The sequence below is a fragment of the Biomphalaria glabrata genome, chromosome 18, assembly GCF_947242115.1.
Source record: "Biomphalaria glabrata chromosome 18, xgBioGlab47.1, whole genome shotgun sequence".
Lineage (NCBI taxonomy): Eukaryota > Metazoa > Mollusca > Gastropoda > Planorbidae > Biomphalaria > Biomphalaria glabrata.
In genome coordinates, this window is record NC_074728.1 from 13051967 (window position 1) to 13073386 (window position 21420).

Below are 21420 nucleotides of genomic sequence, written 5' to 3' on the forward strand. Positions count from 1 at the left end.
TTCTTTCCTTTAAGATTCCAAACAAAATGATTTATTATCAATAGTTACTAAACTAATTGGATACTTTTTTTTATTGATTCATGTGTTTAGGTTAAAGAAATATTTTTGCGAAATTTCAACTTGATCAAAGATTTGGTGCGGGAGAAATAATATGAACAAACTTTTTACCAGACAGACAGAGTGAGTTCCTATAAGCTTTGTAAATATATTCTAACCATTTCCTTCACTGTAGACTTTGATAAGTCGACCATTGTATCTAGACACAGCTGTTTTGTAAGACTCATAGCCTCCATTGTAATTCATTAGGTTGAAATATTGACCTTGTTGGAGAAGACTCATTTCTAAAACCTGAAGTGTACACAATTCAAGATAAGGGTGAGTTTTCTTCTATTAATAGTATGTAAATTATGTTTATTCATGTCCGTGGAAGATTTATAACATAATAAACTACATCCTAGTTTTTAATTAAAAGTCTGACTTAACAACACATTAACAGCATAAGTTCATTATTTCATAAAATGTTTCCATTGTACTAACCACATATTCAAACTCTTGGGAAGTAGAATAAATTTATTATATAAACATACAAATAATTACCAATTATATATTATGTTAGTGCAGAAGACATGAAACATTTATCATAGAAAGACATGAAACACACTCATTTTAGATTCTAGTATTATGTTTTCTTTCTCATAATCATTCTAAGAAAGTTCTTCATCAATGTTTTACAGAAACACTCATTGTGTTCAAAAGTAGTTGAGTTTCTTTCCAAAAGGTATTGATTTTGTAGTCCTACTATCCGGCCTCAACTAGGACTTAAAACCAAGACATTTAGATTATCATTTATGCTCACACATTCTTTAGTGTTCAAACCAAGACATTTAGATTATCATCTGTGCTCACTCATTCTTTAGTGTTCAAACCAAGACATTTAGATTATCATCTGTGCTCACTCATTCTTTAGTGTATTCAATGAATTTAATATTTTCAAAGCTCTACATCAGTGTTTCCCATCATCAACTTACCATATTAATAAGTGATTGATTGTTTATGTAATTTTGGTAGACATTGGTAACAGAAAACATGGCTGCATTGGTTGGAGCAAACACTGTCACACCACTTGTAGCTGTCAAGGAATCCTGAAGATCTTTCCTGGCAGCATAAATCAGCTGCTCAAAATTTCTGAAAATGTATAACTTTTATATTATTAATTTGTTTTTTTTACATATATATAATATATAAAAGTAATAAACTTACAAGTAGCTAGGAGTTGTATTAGCACAAATGATTTTGTTCTTTGAATTCTTTTGTAATTATACATAAAAAATTTTTTAGTTATAACTAAGCTATGATTCCCTTTCTGCCTTTAATTTACCCAACTAAAGTCAGGTATCCATTATAGTTGCTGGGTGGACTCAGAGGCGTCCTAAAAATCAGACATTCGAAATCCCAGTATTCACTGAGATTCATACCCAGGACCCCAGCTTTGGAAGCCAAGCATTTAACCATTACGTCCACCAACATGTCAACATTAAATTTCTAATCACTACACTATATGGCAGGCATTTTAAACGCTTTGCATGCGGCCCGCTTGGGCACCTAAAAAATTATCAAAATAATGCTAAACTATTACGCTTGAAAATTAGAGATGGCAAGCTACTTGAATTGAAAAATAGTATTTGTTAAACTGAACAACGAGAGAGAGAGAGTCTGCAAGGTAAGCCTGCTACATTTTGTCAAACTTAATTACAAGCCATAGCAAATCATTAAGTAAATGTAAGGGAGTGTACCGTGGAAGTAATTTGTCCAGAAAAGGTGAAAGCATTCCAAGAAATAGCGTTAACTAGGAACACTGGTAGATAGAATTAATGGCACGTCAGTCATCTTGCGTGATTAAAAAACATAATAGTTGATTTTGAATTCGTTTCATTGGGTCTCTATGAGTCAACTCATATAACGTAGCACAGTTGACTATATTCATAAGGGCTTGTGACAGGAATTTTGAGATACACGAGAAGCTACTTGAGCTCTGTTCTATGCTTAACACCACAAGAAACGAGGATGTTTTTAAGAAATAACTGGAGGTGATATTGCTGTATAATTTACCTTTGGTAAAATTAGCTTGTCTAACAACAGATGGCGCACCAACCATGAAATTAAATGGTTTTGATGCAAAGCTACTTGCTCATTTTCAGTGCATCATTCAACAAGAAACATTCTGCGCACAGCAATTACAGTTTCAACATGTCATAAGACCGGTTTCAGTCGCTCTAAATTTAATTCGTGCCCGTAGTTTAAATCCTCGACTATTTTCAATGTTTGTAGATGACATTGGACACGAATATAATTGTGTTCCCTACTACATAGGAGTCCGGTGGGTCTCTTGTCATAAAGTATTGAAAATATTTTTTGCACTGAGTGATGAAATTGTATTGTATCTAAACATGAAAGGTGAACCTGTTGAACATTTTTAAACTGACGAATGGGTTCAGGATTTGGCTTTTGTAGTTGATCACACTGGTCACCTGCAAGACATGAATTTGAAACTTCAAAGTAAAGACAAAATTGTCACAACTGCGTGTGATCATTGAAGCGCTTTCAAGCAAAATTACGTTTGTGGATAAACCAAATATGAAGAGAAAATCTTGTTCACTTCTCAACGTGTCAGGAACTAAAATATTAAATAGGCTACAACATATATGTCTTACACCTGGAATCGTTATTAGATGCTTTCAATGACCGTTTTCTTGACGTCGTTTCATATGAGCAAGAAATTTCGTTGTTTGCATCTCCATTCTCATTTGATTCTGAAAATACTGCTGGTAATGTGCAACTAGAGCTGATAGAAAAGCAGTCAGATTCTTTGTTGAAATCGAAGTGTATATAATTTTCTGTGCCAAAATTTTACAATTATATACCTGAGCGGTACGTCGAATGGCGAAAATTTGCAGCCAGAATTTTTTTTTATGTTTGCAAGCACTGATCTCTGTGAGCAGTTCTTTTGCATAATGAAAGCTAAAAAATCACCTCATCGTTCGAGATTATCTGATCAAAATTTGTCATCAGTGATAAAAGTGTCAGTGGCAAACAAACTTCAACCTGACATTAATAAACTTGTATCCCAGAAATGATGTCAAGTATCAGGACAAAGAGAATAATGCGTAATCATAGTAATTTTTAATTACCAAATAGTACTACAAATTTAGCTAACTAAGGGACAGATATGCCATTAATTATTGTATTCTACTGTATTATGTCTAATTTACATAAAACAAGTAGGCTGTTATGCAACTGATTTTTTGCTGCGGCCCCTCAGGTCATAGTAAGTTTTTTATGTGGCCCTTACATCTTAATGAGTTTGACATGCCTGCTATATGGACACCATTTTATACTTAGATTATAAGCCTGCCTACCATTCTCGACACTTAACATTTAACATTAGCCCAAAAATGTTAAAACTACTGTGAACTTTCTCTTACTGTGTAAGAGGATCAATGGAGATCTCCTCTATAGCCGTCTTGTAAACAAATCCCAAAATGTTATCAATCTGATGGACCACACCATTCATCACTGTTATGTTGGCAGGATTCAGTTTAGCAGTTACAGTACGACCTCCCTTAAGCTGACCAGTCACATATACTGTTGAAAAAAAGAAAAAGGGATGCAATCGACTACACACCAAACTATATACAGAATCACATTAAAGAAAATCCATCCTTGGATCTAACGCTGATGGTGTCTAACTAGGGCAATATAATAATTCTTTTACCAGAAAAGTAGAGGTTTATGGTGTGTTAGAAAATTTTACTTTGGTACAGTATTACTATTTTGTTTGTAGATTCTCTATAACATTTTCTATTATGTTAAAATATACCTGAAATCTTTAATTCAAAAAGCTCGTTACTTATTTGCATATTCATTCTGTACACAGTTGTTTTTGCTTATTTCAGAGTTCATGGATCATTTCCATTAAATTTTTTAAAAATGATTTCTAATTATTGTGTACCTGCTTCTCTATTAAAGTTTTTCCTGAAGACCACAGCCCCTGAATTGAACTGTGTATTGAAACGTTCATTGTGATTGACTAATGATGTGTACAAGACTTGGTTTGGGATGATGTGAAGTGTGACAATCTGAGGAAGAAAGAAAACACAATGAAAAACAAAACAAGAAACAAATATTTTGACAGCAAAAACTGAATATTATAATTTGAATTTCTGATGTCATTTCTTTTTTACATTACTATAATAAATAAAAATAATATGTTTCTTATCATTTGGGAACTTTCATAGTGGATGTTGTTTATAAACATTTCCATGCAGCTATGCTATTTAGAGTGTAGCAGTTCTTTTAAAAATTGTGTTTTTCACTTGTATTTTTATTTGTGATAAGTTTAATTACTTTTCATAAATTGCATCCAGTAGTAAGAATACAACTGATTTTTAAAGTCTATCATTTGATTTCCTAGAATTTAATGCAAAAATGTTACTCTTGTGAATTTCTAAGTTAATTATTTAATTTTCATTATTATGTCTACTCCTTTTTTTATTCATTAAGATAATCCAGGAGCTTGAGTTTGCATTAAAGTTATTGCCTACAAAGTTTGAGAATATGATTTCTGATTCCAGAACATGGCGAAGTGGTAAAGAAAAAATATGCTTTAATAAACATTTTGAGATAAAGGTAATTTTATAATCCACCCCTTAAGCTGAGCAAAACAGATTGCCTATACATGTAGGCTAAAGTTAACCGATTTCTGAAGTTCCAATGGATTTTAGAATTTTTTATCACAGAGATCTCATTCTATTTTAATACAACAGTATATTAGCCACAATTCAAAAAATCAAACTATTCATCTAAAGGAATATGTCACATTAACACTCATACATAATACATATTATAGATATTATAATATAAACTTTAAAAAAAACAACACAAAAAAACAGACTATTATATTTGTAAACCTTTTGGAATGAAGTTGCACATTCTCTTAACTTACATCTAGCATCATCCTCAAGTTCCCTTGTAGTTCGCTCAGTTTTTGCTCTGGGATCATGTTGAGTGCTTCATCAGATGGAATGAAGAAAGTCACTTGTGGACTATTCAGAACCTCCACAACCTGTCTGTTATAATTGTACTCTCCATCTTCTTGAGCTGATCTCTGAAGAATTTCCATGATTTCAGTATAAAACATAAACCTGAAAAAAAGTTAAATGGTTGGATGGTGAGCTAGAACAATAAAAAAAAAAGAGTGAAGTCAAAAAAGTATTTTAACATTTGTTTCATATTAATAACATATACAGAGAGCAGTCCAGACCAGCTTATTAATCTTTATACATGGAAACATACAGTTTTTATTTAGGGTATGCTTTTTGTAGTCTAAACCAGCTTATCAAGCTCCATTGATATTAAAATTAAGGAAAGAACTTATCTTATCTTATATAATACAGACTTTACTTCAAAAAAGAAGATGATTACGTCCTACGCGTCATGCATTTAGTCATGCATATTAACCAATGACTTAAATTCTGCCAAGTCACTGGTTTTCCTGGCTAGCTCAGGCAACCCATTCCATGCTCTAATAGCAATAGGGAAGAAGGAGTATTTGTACAAATTTGTCCTAGCATATGGGACGAGGAATGTGCCTTTATCTTTGTGTCTTTCAGAGTATTTTGTTAAATTCTGTTTTTGTATTTGAAGATTATGGTTCAGTGTTTTATGTATGATTGCTACTTTACTTTTGAGCCTTCTGTCCTGAAGGCTTTCTAAATTTAGTGATTTTACTAAAGGTGTTACTCTAGTCAAATGTGAATATTCGTTTGTTATGAATCTCACTGCTCTATTTTGTGTCTGTTCCAGTTTCTTAATGTTTTCTTGAGTTAAGGGGTCCCAAACGGAGAATGCATATTCTATTATTGGCCTAACCAAGGTTAAATAACATTTTAATTGTATGTTCTTATTTGATTTATAGAAATTTCTTTTAATAAATCCTAATGCTTTGTTTGATTTTTTTGTAGTTTCATCAATATGTTGATTCCATGACAGTTTTTCATTTATTATAACACCTAGGTATTTTGCGTTTTTAGTCTGTGTTACTGGTTTGCCATAAATAAGATAAGTGGAATTAATTTGTTTTAGTTTTTTTGTTACTCTTAACAACTGACATTTTTCTGGGTGGAAAGACATGCTCCAATTTGACTCCCATTTCTGTAATTCATCTAATTTTCTTTGTAAAATATCTGTGTCTTGTGTTGTTTTTTTGTTCTATATATTATACAATCGTCTGCGAATAATCTGACTTTTGTTCCTGAAGTAATGCAAGTTGGTAAATCATTTATGTAAATTAAAAATAGTAGTGGACCCAAGACTGTTCCTTGAGGTACACCTGAGTTTACTGTTATCGGTGTTGATTTGGAGCCATTTATTATTACAGTTTGTTCTCTCCCTATCAGAAAATCTTTAATCCACTGATGCAGTGGACCATTAATGCCAAAATATTTTAATTTTTTAAGCAAACTATGGTGGTGAACTTTGTCAAAAGCCTTAGAAAAATCTAGTAAGATAGCATCTATTTGTTCACTATTATCTAAACCTTTTGAAAAATCATCAATTAGTACTATTAGTTGTGTTTTACATGATCTATATTTCCTAAAGCCATGTTGGTATGGTGTGAGGACATTATGTTTGTCTAAGTGGTTTATGATGTTGCTACATATTATGTGTTCTAGGATTTTACATGTGATGCTGGTAAGTGATACTGGTCTGTAGTTTCCTGGGTCAGATTTTTCTCCTTTTTTAAATAGGGGGGTGACATTAGCTTCTTTCCAGTCCTTTGGTACTCTGCCCTGGTAAAGTGAAGCCTGAAAGAGTTTTGTACACTGGGGCTAGCTCATTGCTTAGTTCTTTGAGTAATCTAGCTGGAATACCATCAGGTCCAGACGCTTTATTCGGTTTAGTGTTGGCTAATAGTTTTTGAATTCCATTTTCTTGTACTACTATATCTTCTATGTTGTCTACTTGGTTCAAATTCAGTAATATGTCTTTGTCTCCTGGGACTAAGAATGCTGATGCAAAGTATTTGTTTAGGATGTTTGCTTTAGTTTTATTATCATTATGTATTATGTTATGTTCATCTTTTAATGGCGCTATGCCTGTTGTTTCCATTTTCTTAGAATTAATGTATGCCCATAGGTTTTTGTTGTTATCTTTAGATATTACATTGTTTATGTATTCACTCTGCAGCTGTCTGCTTACTTTTTGGGTTAAGTGTTTAATTTTTATATACTTTTTGTAAACTCTTTCTGCATTAGTTTCTTTAAATTTTCTATATAGGTTTTCCTTCTGTTTACAAAGCTTCTTTAGTCTATTATTAAACCAGCATTTATTTATTTTGTTTCATGTGTATTTAGTTGGTATATGATTTTCTATAATGCTTTTAAGATGGTTTTTAATGAAATTCCAGAGGTCATCGACTGGTTGGTTAATGTCTTTTTCTAATAAAAATGTTTGTTGAAAGTTTAATGCAGCTTGGTGTAGTTGTGTTAGGTTACATTTATTCCAGAGTAAGATTTTTCTTTTGGGTTTTGTATTGGCTACTGCTTTTATCTGACTGTGTATTTTTTATGATCTCATGATCTTATAGACCAGGGATAATATCATAATCAATTACTAATCCAGGTCTGTTGGTTAAGAAGAGATCTAATGTGTTGTTTAATCTAGTTGGCTTTTTAATGATTTGATCTAAACTTAGGTTGTGTAAAGTTTCTATGAAAAGCTCATTTATGTCCTTAAGGTTTTGGTGTTTATCTATGGTTAGTGTTTTCCAATATATAACAGGTAGGTTGAAATCACCATTAATCCAAAAAAACTGCATTTTTATTTGTCTCTTTAAGTGTAGTAATCTGATTACATAGTTCCTGCATGTATTCTAAACTAGAATTTGGTGGTCTAGTGGCACTGACAAAATTATTTAAGAATAATATATTTTAGCTTATAAAATATTTATCTTAATATTTATAAAATATTTATCTTAAAGAAATCAACAGCTAAAAACAACAACAAAATAGAAATAATAATTTAAATTGTATAGTAATTTCAACAAACCTAATGTAGGCTCAATGCGCTGTGAGAATATTAAAGACATAAAAACAAAATATTAAGACGTCAAACTAATCTAAATGAAGTTTTGAGCTGATAAGTTTTACAGTTTCTATTTGAATCCAGTGTTTTACCTGATCTTAAAGGACAGAGAGATCCAAACCGTTAATCGATGCAATCGAAAAGCCAACGAACGGTAAGTTTTGAGGGTGCGTTGCCCACCTAGCAGCATTAATTATTAAAAACCTTTTTTTTTTCATTCTGTCGATTTTTTTTTTCACACAAATTTTATCACATATACGCCAGTGTTGCCAATAAGTGAGCATCTTGCGTATTTTGCTCGAAAATACGTGAGTACGCTTTATCATCTAAAAGTACGCATTTCCTCCCGCTAAGGCAAATAAAATAAATAACAAAGACAGTTTGTGTAGAAACACAAACTCAAAATAGGCCCCCGAAGTGGTCCACCCAGGCAGGCTTCAATATTTTCAGAAAGAACATCCAAATGAAATTATATCAAAGACAAATGAGAGATAAGAATGGAGAAAGAAGGTTGACAGATCTTGTGTAGTGCCCCGACGATCCAGCAGATCAAATGATAGGTGTAAGTGAATGCAAAGTTAGATGTGAATCTGGCCTAACTAGTCCCTTTTCAGACCTTGTGGTCTATAAGGAAGATGATGTTAAGTTCATCTGTTTATGTGGCCTACGGTTAACGAGGGTGTAATGTAGCCAGCACAACGACCAACCGCCTTTACTTTTCCTCAAATAATGTCAGGTACCCATTAGAGCTGGGTGGACTCAAAGATTTCGAATTTGAAAATCCCAGTCTTCACCAGGATTCAAACCCGTGACTCCCGGTTCTAAGCAAAGCGCTTTACCGCTCAGCCACCGCGCCTCCTCTGGCCTAACTCAGGGGTCGGCAACCTTTTGAGTCGGAAGAGACAAAAATTAGAATTTACACAATTTTAAAGTTTTTAAAGAGCCACAAAATTTACATTTTTTTTCTTACCAACAATAAATAGTAGGCCTACTCACACATAATTTAATGAAACAAAAACGAATATATTTATTCATATATGATTAGCGTTTTTCACAACAAATTATATAATATACATATGGCATTATTAGATAATTATTTTTTCATTACGGTACCAACTAAAGCAATTAAACATTTACTTACACTACTAACTTGTACATTACATACAAACAATTGAGCAAACAAATTCAATGGGAGCGATGGCTTTGCATGGTTTTAGAAAGTTTGGATACATTTGGCTCATAACTTGTTTTTATTTTCAAACACGCTCTAAATTTTTATTTGTTTTTTAGCTTCTTACTTTTCATTAAATTATACTCCTGCAAGAGAACACTTGCTTGCACGTAGATGTCGATCCAAAGATAGTCAGTACTTCAAAGGTCAACTTCTTCAACCTACTGTAGCATTTTGGAAGATTATTCCATGCGTCCAATCAACTCTCGGCATTCCTTTTAACTGTCCACTTTTGTTGCATAACTTACATACAATTCTCGACCTCCAACGCTTTCAACTTGATTTTCAACTCTGTTAATTTTCCACCCCACAAAACTTAACTTTTTAAATCGATCAAAGGTGTTTCTAGAGATCCAGTATCAATTCCAAACGCATCAATGTGGATTGTGTTACTATTTGTGTTGAGAGGAATGCTAGAATGGTTTTGTTGGTTTTGAATAGCTCAAATCTATCAAGAAATTTAGCTTTGATTTTTTTTATAACTGTGCTGAAGTAATTTGTGTCAAAAGATTCACTGATTTTATCGTGATGCTGCTTTAGACATTAAACATGAAGTAACTTAACGCTTTGAATATCTTCTGCAAAAACAATTAATTTTTCTTCAAAAAAAAAAACAAATTCTTCTACCAAAACATTGCATGGGTTTCCCTTTCCTTGCAGTTTTAGATTCAGGTCATTTAAATTTCTCTGTTATATCAACCATAAAGTAATTTTTTTGCATATATTTGTCGTTCTCTAATTATGGCTGATTAATGCCTTTTCCATTCAAGCACAAACAAGACGTTTCAGCCATTGCACTTTATTGGGAAGAAGGAGCTCGGAATACTGAGTCTCCATTTAAGTCTTTACAACTGACAATGGTAAAGTGCTTGGACAAGATGATGTTAACAATAATGATTACCGAATTTATGGCCTCAACTATTTCGGCCAGAATGGTGTAAGAATTTCGTGGTTTATTTTTCTCTGAAGAATCGTAGGTGCCTCTTTATTTGCTCCTGTCATACTTCTAGCTCCATCAGTTTCCATTTAAACGATTTTATTTCAATTGATCTTAATGTCTTCAAGGTATTTTTGCATGGCATTCGTTATATCCTCACCTTTAGTTTGTCACGATAGCGGTATCAGACCCTGAAGTTCTTCCTTTGGACCTTGAGAAGAGATATACCTGACAAAAAAGGGCAACTTGTGCTGTGTCTTTTATGTTGCAAGACTCATTTACAGCAAGTAATAGGGAAAAAGAAAGTTGAATATCTTCCACCTGCAAATATGTTACATTTGAAGACATTTTAGCCAATCTATTTTGTACTGTTTCAGCGGATAGTGGTAAATCTTTGCCTTTTTTCCCCAAGATTTCTGGTTTGTTTTTTAAATAACGAAACAGTTCTTCAGATGCACGTAGGAAGCAGTCTTTGGCGTACTCACCATCTCTAAATGGTTTGCTTTTTTGTGCAACTTCTAGTGGTACTGCAAAGCTGGCCATATTAGCATTACTTAAAGAATGCTTCTAAGTTTGAGACGATAATCGTTTCTAACTCATTTAATTGAAACAACAAACTATACGCCATAGCACGTGAAGATGCATATTCGTCTTGCATCGAAAGCGAATTAAAAACTACATAGAAACAAGCGACGACGGTCGAGAGCTTCCGAGGAACTGACAACAGTGAAAACGCGTGTAATGGGGGAGGTTTATGGCGAAAAGCGAGTACAAGTGGCTGAGAGAATCAGCGCCTAATTTTCATTAAACGATTCAGAACTATTTAAAAAAAAGTTTCGATAAAATAAATAATATTTGCGTATGGAACTAAAGAGCCGCATGTGGCTCGCGAGCCGCAGGTTGCCGACCCCGGGCCCTTACTGAAGTGTCATAATTGATGTAATTGTTTTGAAAAAGGTCAATCTCTTATTCGTATTTTATAACAGAACTTACATAACTTAACAATACAAATATAAAAACAAAAATCTTTTACAAAATATCGTCTCCCCTAATTAAGAGTTAATAATTGTAAAATGGTGTATTTTAATGAAAAAAAACTGCTTGCATAAGTGATTTAAAAATTTCGATTTTTCGCTTTCAGAAAAGAAAAAAAGTAGCCGTTGCATCAGAACTTTGAATGGTCTAAAATATTGTGATGTTGGATTTTCACTATCTTTTCTTGTTTACGATATTTAAACGGGACGGACGGACAGACGGACAGACATTTCACACAAAACTAATAGCGTCTTTTCCCCTTTCGGGGGCCGCTAAAAAGTAGCTCTTGCTAATCATATATATAGATCAGTGCGTCAATGCCTGGAAATGGACTATTTTTTATTCGATCTACTGCGAGACAGTATCGAGTGTTTTTATTTGTGCGCGCTGATGCGCGAAGATTTCAATATTTACTAGATCTAAATGATCTAAATAAAGCAGAGTTCCTTTGAATGTGCCAGTTAATATGAAGTCTTCAAACTGATTGGGAATCAATTGGCTCATTAGTTCTAATTCATCTAGACTGGATCTAGAACTAGAGATATTGTACGATGTCAGGCACTTAGACTCTATATCACAATTAAAGAATTAACGTAAATCTAGATTTAAAATTAATATCTGGATCTAAATAGATCTAGATGTAGATTATTCTAGATTTGGATCTAGATCTAGTTCTAAATCTTATTCTAGTCTAGTTGTCTAGATCAGATGTGACCAGGTGTATACTACTAGACTTAGATTTAGAATTAATCTAGATCAAAGTGCCGGTACATCTAATTTTAGATTTAGACTATAGACTAGGTCTAGTAGCTCAATGCTCTAGATAGGCTAGGGGTCTCAAACACGCGGCTTGCGGTCCGCGATACTATTTTGTGCGGCCCGCGGCCACGTCCACGAATTAAAAAAAAAAATAGATAAAATTTACAATGACCACATATAAGCCAGGAAAGGATGGGGTACATGTGTCAGGCGGGCATCGCTCAGGTGGGCGGCTAGAACAGTGTATATGTATGTTTTGTCATCAGGTTTGTCAGTTGCGAAGGAGAGTTCATTGTTTACTCAACTTTACTGTAGTAGTGTTGTAGCTCTAAAAATGTCATCGTCGACAAAAAAAAAAAAACGAAAGATTGCGGATGAAAAAAGGCTGTTCCAGGAGAAGTAGAAAAATTTATATTTTGTCACACAAGTGGGCGAGAAACTCCGCTGTATTATTTGCTTGCAGTGCATCTCTGTGCTCAAGGAATACAACGTACATAGACATTATGAAACATTGCATCGAGAACAGTATGCTGGACTGTCCGGCAAAATGCGCGAGGAAAAAGTCCATCACTTGAAAGCATCTTTCAGAAAACAAAGAAACTTTTTAGCACGCATCAACACTGCAAGCGAAGATTCTGTGAAAGCAAGCTTTGTTGTTAGCAAGATAGCAAAGGCATCACGACCATTCACTGAAGGCCAGTTTGTAAAAGAGTGTATGCTACAGGCGTGTGAAATTATCTGCCCCAAGAAAAAGAAGTTCTTCGAAGGCATAAGTTTGTTTGCGAACACAGTTGCAAGCAGGATCACCGAGGCAGCGACAAATGTTCAAAAGCAACTGATTGCCGCTGCAAAAGACTTTGTAGCTTATTCCATTGCACTGGACGAGTCAACTGGTGTAACAGACACCGCATACTGTGTGTATTCATTCGTGGGGTCGACGAAAACTTGAACATTGTTGAAGAGCTATTGGACTTACTACCCATGAAAGGAACGACGACTAGACGCGACGTGTTTCAAGAACTGGAAGCTTGTATTGACAGGTTTGAACTAAATGATCTCTCTATTAGCTTGATAAAGGAAATCAAACTGATGTTTCCTGACTTGCAGAACGTATCTTCTGTGGCAGATCGAAAGATACTGTTATAGTCACTAGCGACTAGTTAGGTTCCGTTATTTATGAAGGCCTAAATTCAAAGAATGAAACCAGTGGCATTCTAGGCGTATTGTGTTTGCAAAAGAAAAGCTTTAATTATAATGCTGACAAAAAGTATTAAATTCCTTGGGCTCTCCTTCAATAACCTGAAAGTGAATTCTTTTTTAAACACAAGCATCAGAAATCAGAATAAATAACTTTATCTAACAACAGCTATTCAGCTGACTCAATAGCCCAGCTTTAATCTTAGAAACAATTCAATGACTAATTAGGATTGTCTGAATGAAAAAAAATATTTAAAATGTTTGTTATTGGTGATTGTAGAGTATGCCAAAGCTTTCATTGCTAACTCTGCAACTCTGATAAAATATTTACAGTGTCTGGATACTTTGTGGAGAAATTGCCTATTGACAATACTACTTTTTATAGAATTAGATGTCACTGACCATCTAAGCAAACTATTACATCTGGTTTAAGTCTAATTTCACTTGAAGCAAAAATGCTGTGTTAACCTTTGGATTGCTGCATTTCGTGTATGTTACGTGCTAGCTGATCTGGTCATTAGCTGATTTGCTACCGATTACGTTAATGTGCAAAATCGACATTTTGACTCTAGATATAGGCTTAATGTTCATATTAACGGTTTAGGTACCGTTAAGGTTAGGGTTAGGATAGAGTTAGGTTTATCTAGGTATGTAAGCCTGCAAATAACTATAAAATAATAATTTATTTTTTTAAGCGCTGTTAACAAAGCACTATAAACCTTTGCAAAGCTGACTATATTGTGTGTCAAAAGAGTTGAGTCAAAGATAATTACAACATTACGTAGTACCTGGACAAGTGGATCCTGGTAGTTGGTGATAAATATAAAATTAGTCGTATACTAATTCTGTTCTAAAGTTGTTGCTCGGCGGTCTGGAACTTCAGCAAGAAAACAGCGCTCACTTTCTCTTTCTACTGCGCCAAATACCCATATTGTTCATATCTCACAACCATCAAAGACATACCTCAATTACTAGGCGTCCCATTTTTGACCACTGGAGCAATACACCACAGGTGCGTTATGTAAGTCACACTCATACATACACCAATAACCATTCACAAGAGGGAAGGGGAGTCATATGTGGAAAATGAAAGTACCGGTATGTCAAGAAGAGGGGAGGGTAGAGAAAGTGGGGAAAGAAAACAAAGTCTTAAAGGGAAGGGGGGAACAGAAGTTAGCTAAGACGTCCAGGATGAAATCACATCCAGACGATGGCGGCTCAAGGATATCCCTCTTTGCTTTACCAGAGACAAGGGGAGGGAAGCGACCTCTGTAACCCGAGGTTGAGTCTGCCTTGGTCCAATGAATGGAAAACGGTGTGTGTGTATGTACAGTAGATGGACTGGGTGACAAACTCAGCTCTGCTATTAGCATATGATTTTATTCTTTCTGACTCACAATCGACTGGTGTCTGGAAATTTAAGCTCCCAGTAATTTAGGCACCCGGGAAATCGGGCACTTTTTGACAAGGCAGAGAATTAGGCACTCTTCAATAGAGACTTAGTTTTGAAGATAATTGATTTTTTAGCGCATGTTTTATTTCGAAAATACCAACAATAACTAATTTTCAACAGAATGTTCATGAGTCAAAAGAAAAGCTGACAAAACAAACAAACAAAAAGTACAATCACAAGAATGCGGGGGGAAATCACATTATATAATTTAGGCCTGCACATCAAAGGATTATGGGGAGGGGAGGTAGAGATATTTCCCCGCATAATGCTTCACATCCACCACCAACCCTTTAGATTAATTGTTAATATTATTTTAAAAAATATTAAATATTATTTCGCTACCTCTCTCTAAAGTAAAATTCAGCCTCTCATAAATCATTAGTAAATGCAAATTCAATTTTGAGGGTAGAATATTGAGTTTTACCATTTCAGCCTCCCACCCATGGGCGTAGCCAGAATTTTTTTCGGGGGGGGGGGTTAAGAGATTTTGATCTCCCCCCTCCCTCCGCGAAAAAAAATTATATGTATGTATGTTTGCGTGTGTGTACTGTAGTGACCTAATAAAACACTACAGGAAGACATGTCTTGAAGCTAGGCTTTATTGAACAAAATGACAAAACAGTTCACATAACACAGTACACACACACACACACAAGCTGACCTGGACACCATGACATTTTGACACACTAGAACAGATCAGTTCACAACACACAACAGGAAACATAAATACACAACATTCACCCCCCCCGTTTAGTTTCTTTTCGCTCTACTTCTGAGATTATACGAGTGCTGTAAGGGCGTATCTCTAGCAGGTGAATTTTGTCCATTTTCAATAATGTTTTCTTCTGCTCTAAAAGCAGGTGGAACCATGTTCTCTACAAATGTCTCTATGTCACCCCTAGAAGCCACTGAGTGTTGGGAGACACCCGGAGAAGTCTCAGTGTTACCAGGAGCCAGTGATGTTGAAAGACCTTAGAAGATGTCTCAAAGTCTTTCGGAGCGAAATCATGTACTACGGTCTCTGAAGATGAGTCGCCTCTCGGAGCCAAATGGTGTAGAGATACAGTTTCTTCCCGTCCATTTGGAAGACGTATGTGGGCCTAGTTCTGTCTGATTAGCTTCAATAAGCTCCACTTCATCTACCAGCTGTTCATATTTGCTTTGCCTCGCATGTCTTCTCATTAGGACAGGCCCTGGAACAGATAGCCAGGTCGGCAGAGAGACACCACAGGCGGACCTTCTTTTGTAGGAAAATAGTCTTTCATGAGGCGTCATGTTTGTAGCAGTGCATAGTAGTGATCTAATTGAATGGAGAGCGTCGTTTAGGGCTAGCTCCCATTGTGTGTTAGGTAGTCCTCTTGACCTGACGACAAGAAGAATTGACTTCCAGAGAGTCGAGTTCAGTTTTTCAACTTGCCCGTTCCCTTTGACATTGTATGCTGTGGTTCTGCTTGTTACTATGCCTTTACTTCTGAGGAAAGATCGTAGCTCTTCAGACATGAAAGCTGATCCCCGGTCGGAATGTAAATACGAGGGCGTGCCGAAAATGCTGAATAGGTTTGTGAAGCATCTAATTACTGTTTGAATAGACATGTCAGGACATGCATATGCAAAAGGAAACCTTGAGTACTCATCAATAATTGTCAACAAATATTTATTTTTAGTGGTAGAAGGGAGTGGTCCCTTAAAGTCAACACTAAGTCTCTCAAATGGTGATGTGGCTTTTACTAAGCTGCCGGCAGATGGTTGATAAAAACGAGGTTTTATCTCTGCACAGATGGGGCAATTGTTTACTACAGTTCTTATTTCTTCAACTGCATACGGAAGGTTCTTTGACCGGACGAAATGGAGCATTCGCACTATGCCTGGATGACAAAGAGTGTTGTGAAGTTCTTTCAAAGACCTAGGGGTGGTTGTACTTGCACAGAATCCACGAGAAAGAGCATCGGCGGCCATGTTGTCAGCCCCCGGCCGGTAACACACATCAAAACTGTACATTTATAGTTCTTATCTCCTCCTCTGAATTTTGTCGTTTTTTTTATTTTACCGTTAAGCATGAGTGATACGGACCTTTGATCCGTGGTGAGTTTGAAATGCGACCCTAATAGAAAATGTCTCCATTTCTTGATTGATTCCACGATAGCCATTGCTTCTTTCTCTACGGAGGATTGACGTCTCTCGCTAAGAGATAGTGTTCTTGAAAAGAAGGCAACTGGTCTTTTGTTCTGGGATAATGTAGAGGATATAGCGATATCCGATGCATCTGTTTCAACCTCCAGCGGCGTTTTGTGGTCTACGTTAGTGACAACAGCCATTTCTAGTTCTTTTTTTAACGCTTGAAATGTATCTTTGACTCTTTCAGGGAGTGGGAAAGTTCTGTTGTGTACCAAAGGATGGATCTTATCTGAGAAATGTCCTATCCAGTTGGCATAGTAGGAGAATAGACCTTTGTGCATTTAGGTTCTTGGGTGGAAGAAGTTGACGCAAGGGCAGTAGTCTGTCGGGGTCTGGCTTTATCTCATTATGGGAGACATCATAACCTAGTAATCTTGTTCTTGAGGATGCGTATGCACACTTTTCCTCATTAAGAGTTAGTCCATATTTTTTATAGCCCCAAGAAATTTAAGCAGATTTTTATCATGCTCTTCTCTGTCCTTACCACAAATGGTGATGTTGTCAATATAAGCATATGTACCCTCCAGTGACTCTTGTTCTATGATCTTGTTGATTGTCCGTTGAAAACAGGCTACCCCGTTAGTTACTCCAAAGGGTATCCTACAGAATTGGTATAATTTCCCTCCAGCTTCAAAGGCAGTATAGGGGCGATCAGTCTTCCTTAGGGGGATCTGATGGTATGCGTTGCGCAGATCAAGGGTGCTAAATATTTCATATTTAGCTATTTGAGAGACCTTATCATCAATGCGAGGTAAGGGATAAGCATCCCGAAGTGTGAACCGATTAACAGTTTGGCTGTAGTCCACTACCATTCTTCGTTTGTGTCGTTCGTTAGTTGTTATTGGAGATGACAAGGGCTCAATGATGCCATCTTTTAAGAGTCTCTCAACTTCTGAATTGATGAATAGAGTGTCGTTTGCAGAATATCGTCTGGATTTTGTGGCGATAGGTCGACACTCTTTAAGCATATTTTGGAAAAGAGGAGCGGGTTCGACATTAGCAGCTTTCATTCCATTTAACACCATTGTTGGTTTAGACCCCTGAAAAGTGATCTGTACACTCTCATGTTGTTCAAGGAAGTCATGGCCTAAAATAACATCCTCACAGAGGTTGTCATGTATGTGTAGCTTGAAGTCTTTATAAGTGTAGCCTTTACTCTTAATGTCAGCATTAACATGGCCTCGAGTATAACCAGTTAGGTTCGTGTTGGCCATAGATATATGTTTTGATGAGTGAAAAGTTTTGAATCTATACTTTCTGACAGCCGATGCAGAAATGTAACTGTCCGAACTACCTGTATCGATGAGGGCGTCAAGGGTAATGTTGTTACCTTGTATCTTCATTACAGCACGAGATAGAGAAAACGAAGAGGCGGCTGGTATTGTATACGCCGCTGAATCAAGAGTTATGTCTGTAAACTGTAGAAAGTTTTGATTTGCATACCTTTTTGTAGTGTCCCTTTTTACCGCATTTATTGCAGATTGCATCTTTAGCGGAGCATTTGCTACGAGAGTGGATAGCACCTCCACAAAAGTAGCACTTGCCTTGAGCTGCAGCTATGGTAACGGGTGTCGAATCAATCGTGTCTTCTACAGCAGAGCAAAGTGGCAATTCCGACGTAGTGGATTGTTGTGCTTGTGGTGTTTGAAAAGTAGTGGCTTGTTGAGAGTTGTATGTCACAGAATGTTTCTGTGCCATCTCAAGAGATCTAGCTACCTCCAATGACTTTGCGAGGTCCAGAGATGAGTACTCTAAAAGTCTCTGCCTAATCTTTGGTGATGACATGCCACTAATGAATGCGTCTCTGATGGCCTCGTTCTGGTTTTCGAGGGCAGTGACTGCTCTGAAATGGCAGTCTTTAGCTAGCAATCTCAATTTTTGAATATACCTGTCAACACTCTGTCCTGTTTCCTGTTTACAATTGGATATAAGATAGCGAGCATAAACCTCATTGGTTTGTTTCACATAGAGTCCGTTTAGTGTGTTTACAGCAGATTCAAGGTCAATACAGTCAGATATCAATTCGTACACAGCATGTGAGATAACGTTACATAGTAGATCAAACTTCTCACCTTCTGATACAGCTAGTTTTAATGCGAATTTTTCAAATGTGTGAAGCCAGTGCTTCCAGATCCTTTGAGCGTCCGGATCATTAGGATCCACCTCCAATCTTTCAGGTCTTAGAAAACGATCCATACTTAAGGTTAGAAGCACAATTAATCCACAGGATTCTTGTTCAATAAATTGTAGTGACCTAATAAAACACTACAGGAAGACATGTCTTGAAGCTAGGATTTATTGAACAAGAATGACAAAACAGTCCACATAACACAGTACACACACACACACAAGCTGACCTGGACACCATGACATTTTGACACACTAGAACAGATCAGTTCACAACACACAAAAGGAAACATAAATACACAACATGTACATAATCTTTATTACATTCTGACCCTTCAATCTTTCGGAAGACGTTCATTGTGCCCTAGAATTTCTTCCTGAAGTTAATAGAAAAATTGTAGATTCCCCGCCAATGCCAGCAAGGAGGTCTGGGGGGAGCGTTAGGAGCTCCTCCAGCGCGGGCCCTGAAGCCAAGCACTATTTCTGGTAATGAAAGCCAACAAAATGCATATTCTGAGATATCTACAGTGCATTTTCCTGCTAAAATTTTTGTTTCAAAAACCTAATGTGCTATTCTTATTGACTTAGACCCTTCGGTGCATTTGCCTTCAAGCTGTTTCCACAAAAATCTGTCACTGGTAATGTCTGAAGCCTCTTTTCACCTGCTCTGAGGACCTCCGTGAAAGTGTGGCGCCAAGTTGTAGTTTACTTAATAGGATGTCATCGCAACTCTTATTATGCGCAATTACTTTTGTTGGAGAACATGTCCCGCAAACCTCATGCGACGCTCTATCACAATCTTACTAGCCGTCGCCGCTGGTAGAAATGTGCAACATCTCTTGAATACGCTCTTGGAATTAGGTGACTGTAGTTTGCTTTAGATTTTATATCGAAAAGGGATGTTTTATCGTCAAAATCATCTGTTGGGGGGTTTAAACTAAAAAATCTCTGGAGTTTTTTTTTTTTTTTTAAATTCAAAACCCCATTTAGCTACGTCATAGAATTTGGTAAATGTAGTTTGCTTTAGAATAATATTGAAGATAGAGGTTTTCCACCTCAAAACGCTCTGTAAGGGGATTTTAAACTCAAAACCACCTGGAGGGGTTTTAAACTTTAAAAAAAGCCATCTGTAGAAGAGGAGTTTAAACTAAAACCACAAATTGGCTTGGCTACGCTCGAATAATTTTAGTGTTAATTTTCTTTTTTTTTATATTGAAGAGGTATTTTTTAGCATCAAACCCCTCTGAAAGGGTTTTAAACTCAAAACCCCTTTTGGCAACGCGCATAACATTTTGAATGCGTAATTTTCTTTTTTTTTACAATGAAGATGTATTTTTTTACCTTTAAACCCCGCTGAAGGGGTTTTTAAAGTCAAAACTTAGTGAAAACCCATTTAGCTACGCTCATAACATTTTGAGTGCATAATAAGCTTTTTTTTATATTGAAGAGGTATTTTTTTAGCTTCAAACCTTACTGAAGAAGGGGGAGGGGTTAAACTTAAAACCCCTTCAAAATTTTGAGTGTGTAATTTTGCTTTTTATATTGAAGAAGGGATTGGTCGTAAATTTTGGAGGGGTTTTAATATTAAATTCTTCCTTAACTGTGCTCTTGGAATTTGGGGATTGTCGTTTGCATTTTTTTTGTTTTGTTTTATAGAAGAGGAGGATTTAATTCAAAACCCCTTGGTAGCGGGTTTTAAATTCAAAACCCCTGGTAGGGGTTTTAACCCCCTGGTAAGGAGTTTTAAACTCAAAAACATTTGGCTTTGCTTGGGCAATGATGGTTTAGTATTAAAATCTCATCTAAAATAAACAAAATCAAAGCACTAAATTTCGATCTCACCACCTGAAGGGGGAATTTCATTTCGGGGTGGGGGTTTTAACACCCAAACCCCCCTGGCTACGCCTATGCCCACACCCCACTTTAAACTATAAAGCAAAAGATTCTGATGATAGATGTAGAGTCGGATCGGGTGTGATGACGATAAATTTATATTTATAAATTTATAGTTAAAAATTATAATGTTTTTTGTTTGGTGTAATGCACAATTGTAAGACAAATTTTCATAAGGACAATAAAAGATTATTAATATTATTATTATGATTAAATATAATCGCCTTATCCCCATCTACCTTAACACTTAAGATGTGCTTGTGGAAGGGAAGGCAGAACAGAATGATAAATTTGTCAAATTCTGTTTAATATTGATATTCAGATAAGTCTAAAATTTTGAAGTCAAATTAGAAATATTTTTTTAATTTCTATGAATAATGACACAAATACGTCCACTGTGAACATATTTTAATCATGACTTAAAAGTCAATGTCTGTCTTTGACAAAATAGAGACTTAGCAATGGAACTAG

The 21420-nt window shown here is 35.8% G+C and overlaps 1 protein-coding gene across 2 annotated transcripts in view; it reads right to left on the reverse strand.

Moving 5' to 3' along the window:
• The window catches only part of LOC106061922 (fasciclin-1-like), a 139860-nt gene that overhangs the window by 20674 nt on the left and 97766 nt on the right, over positions 1 to 21420 (reverse strand). For both annotated transcript variants that reach the window (XM_056017270.1, XM_056017271.1), the window contains exons 5-9: positions 5003 to 5201; positions 4010 to 4136; positions 3483 to 3642; positions 1029 to 1185; positions 216 to 348 (exon numbers count right to left, since the gene is read on the reverse strand). In XM_056017270.1, coding sequence (XP_055873245.1) covers positions 216 to 348; positions 1029 to 1185; positions 3483 to 3642; positions 4010 to 4136; positions 5003 to 5201 — 776 coding nt within the window. The remainder of the gene's footprint in view (positions 1 to 215; positions 349 to 1028; positions 1186 to 3482; positions 3643 to 4009; positions 4137 to 5002; positions 5202 to 21420) is intronic.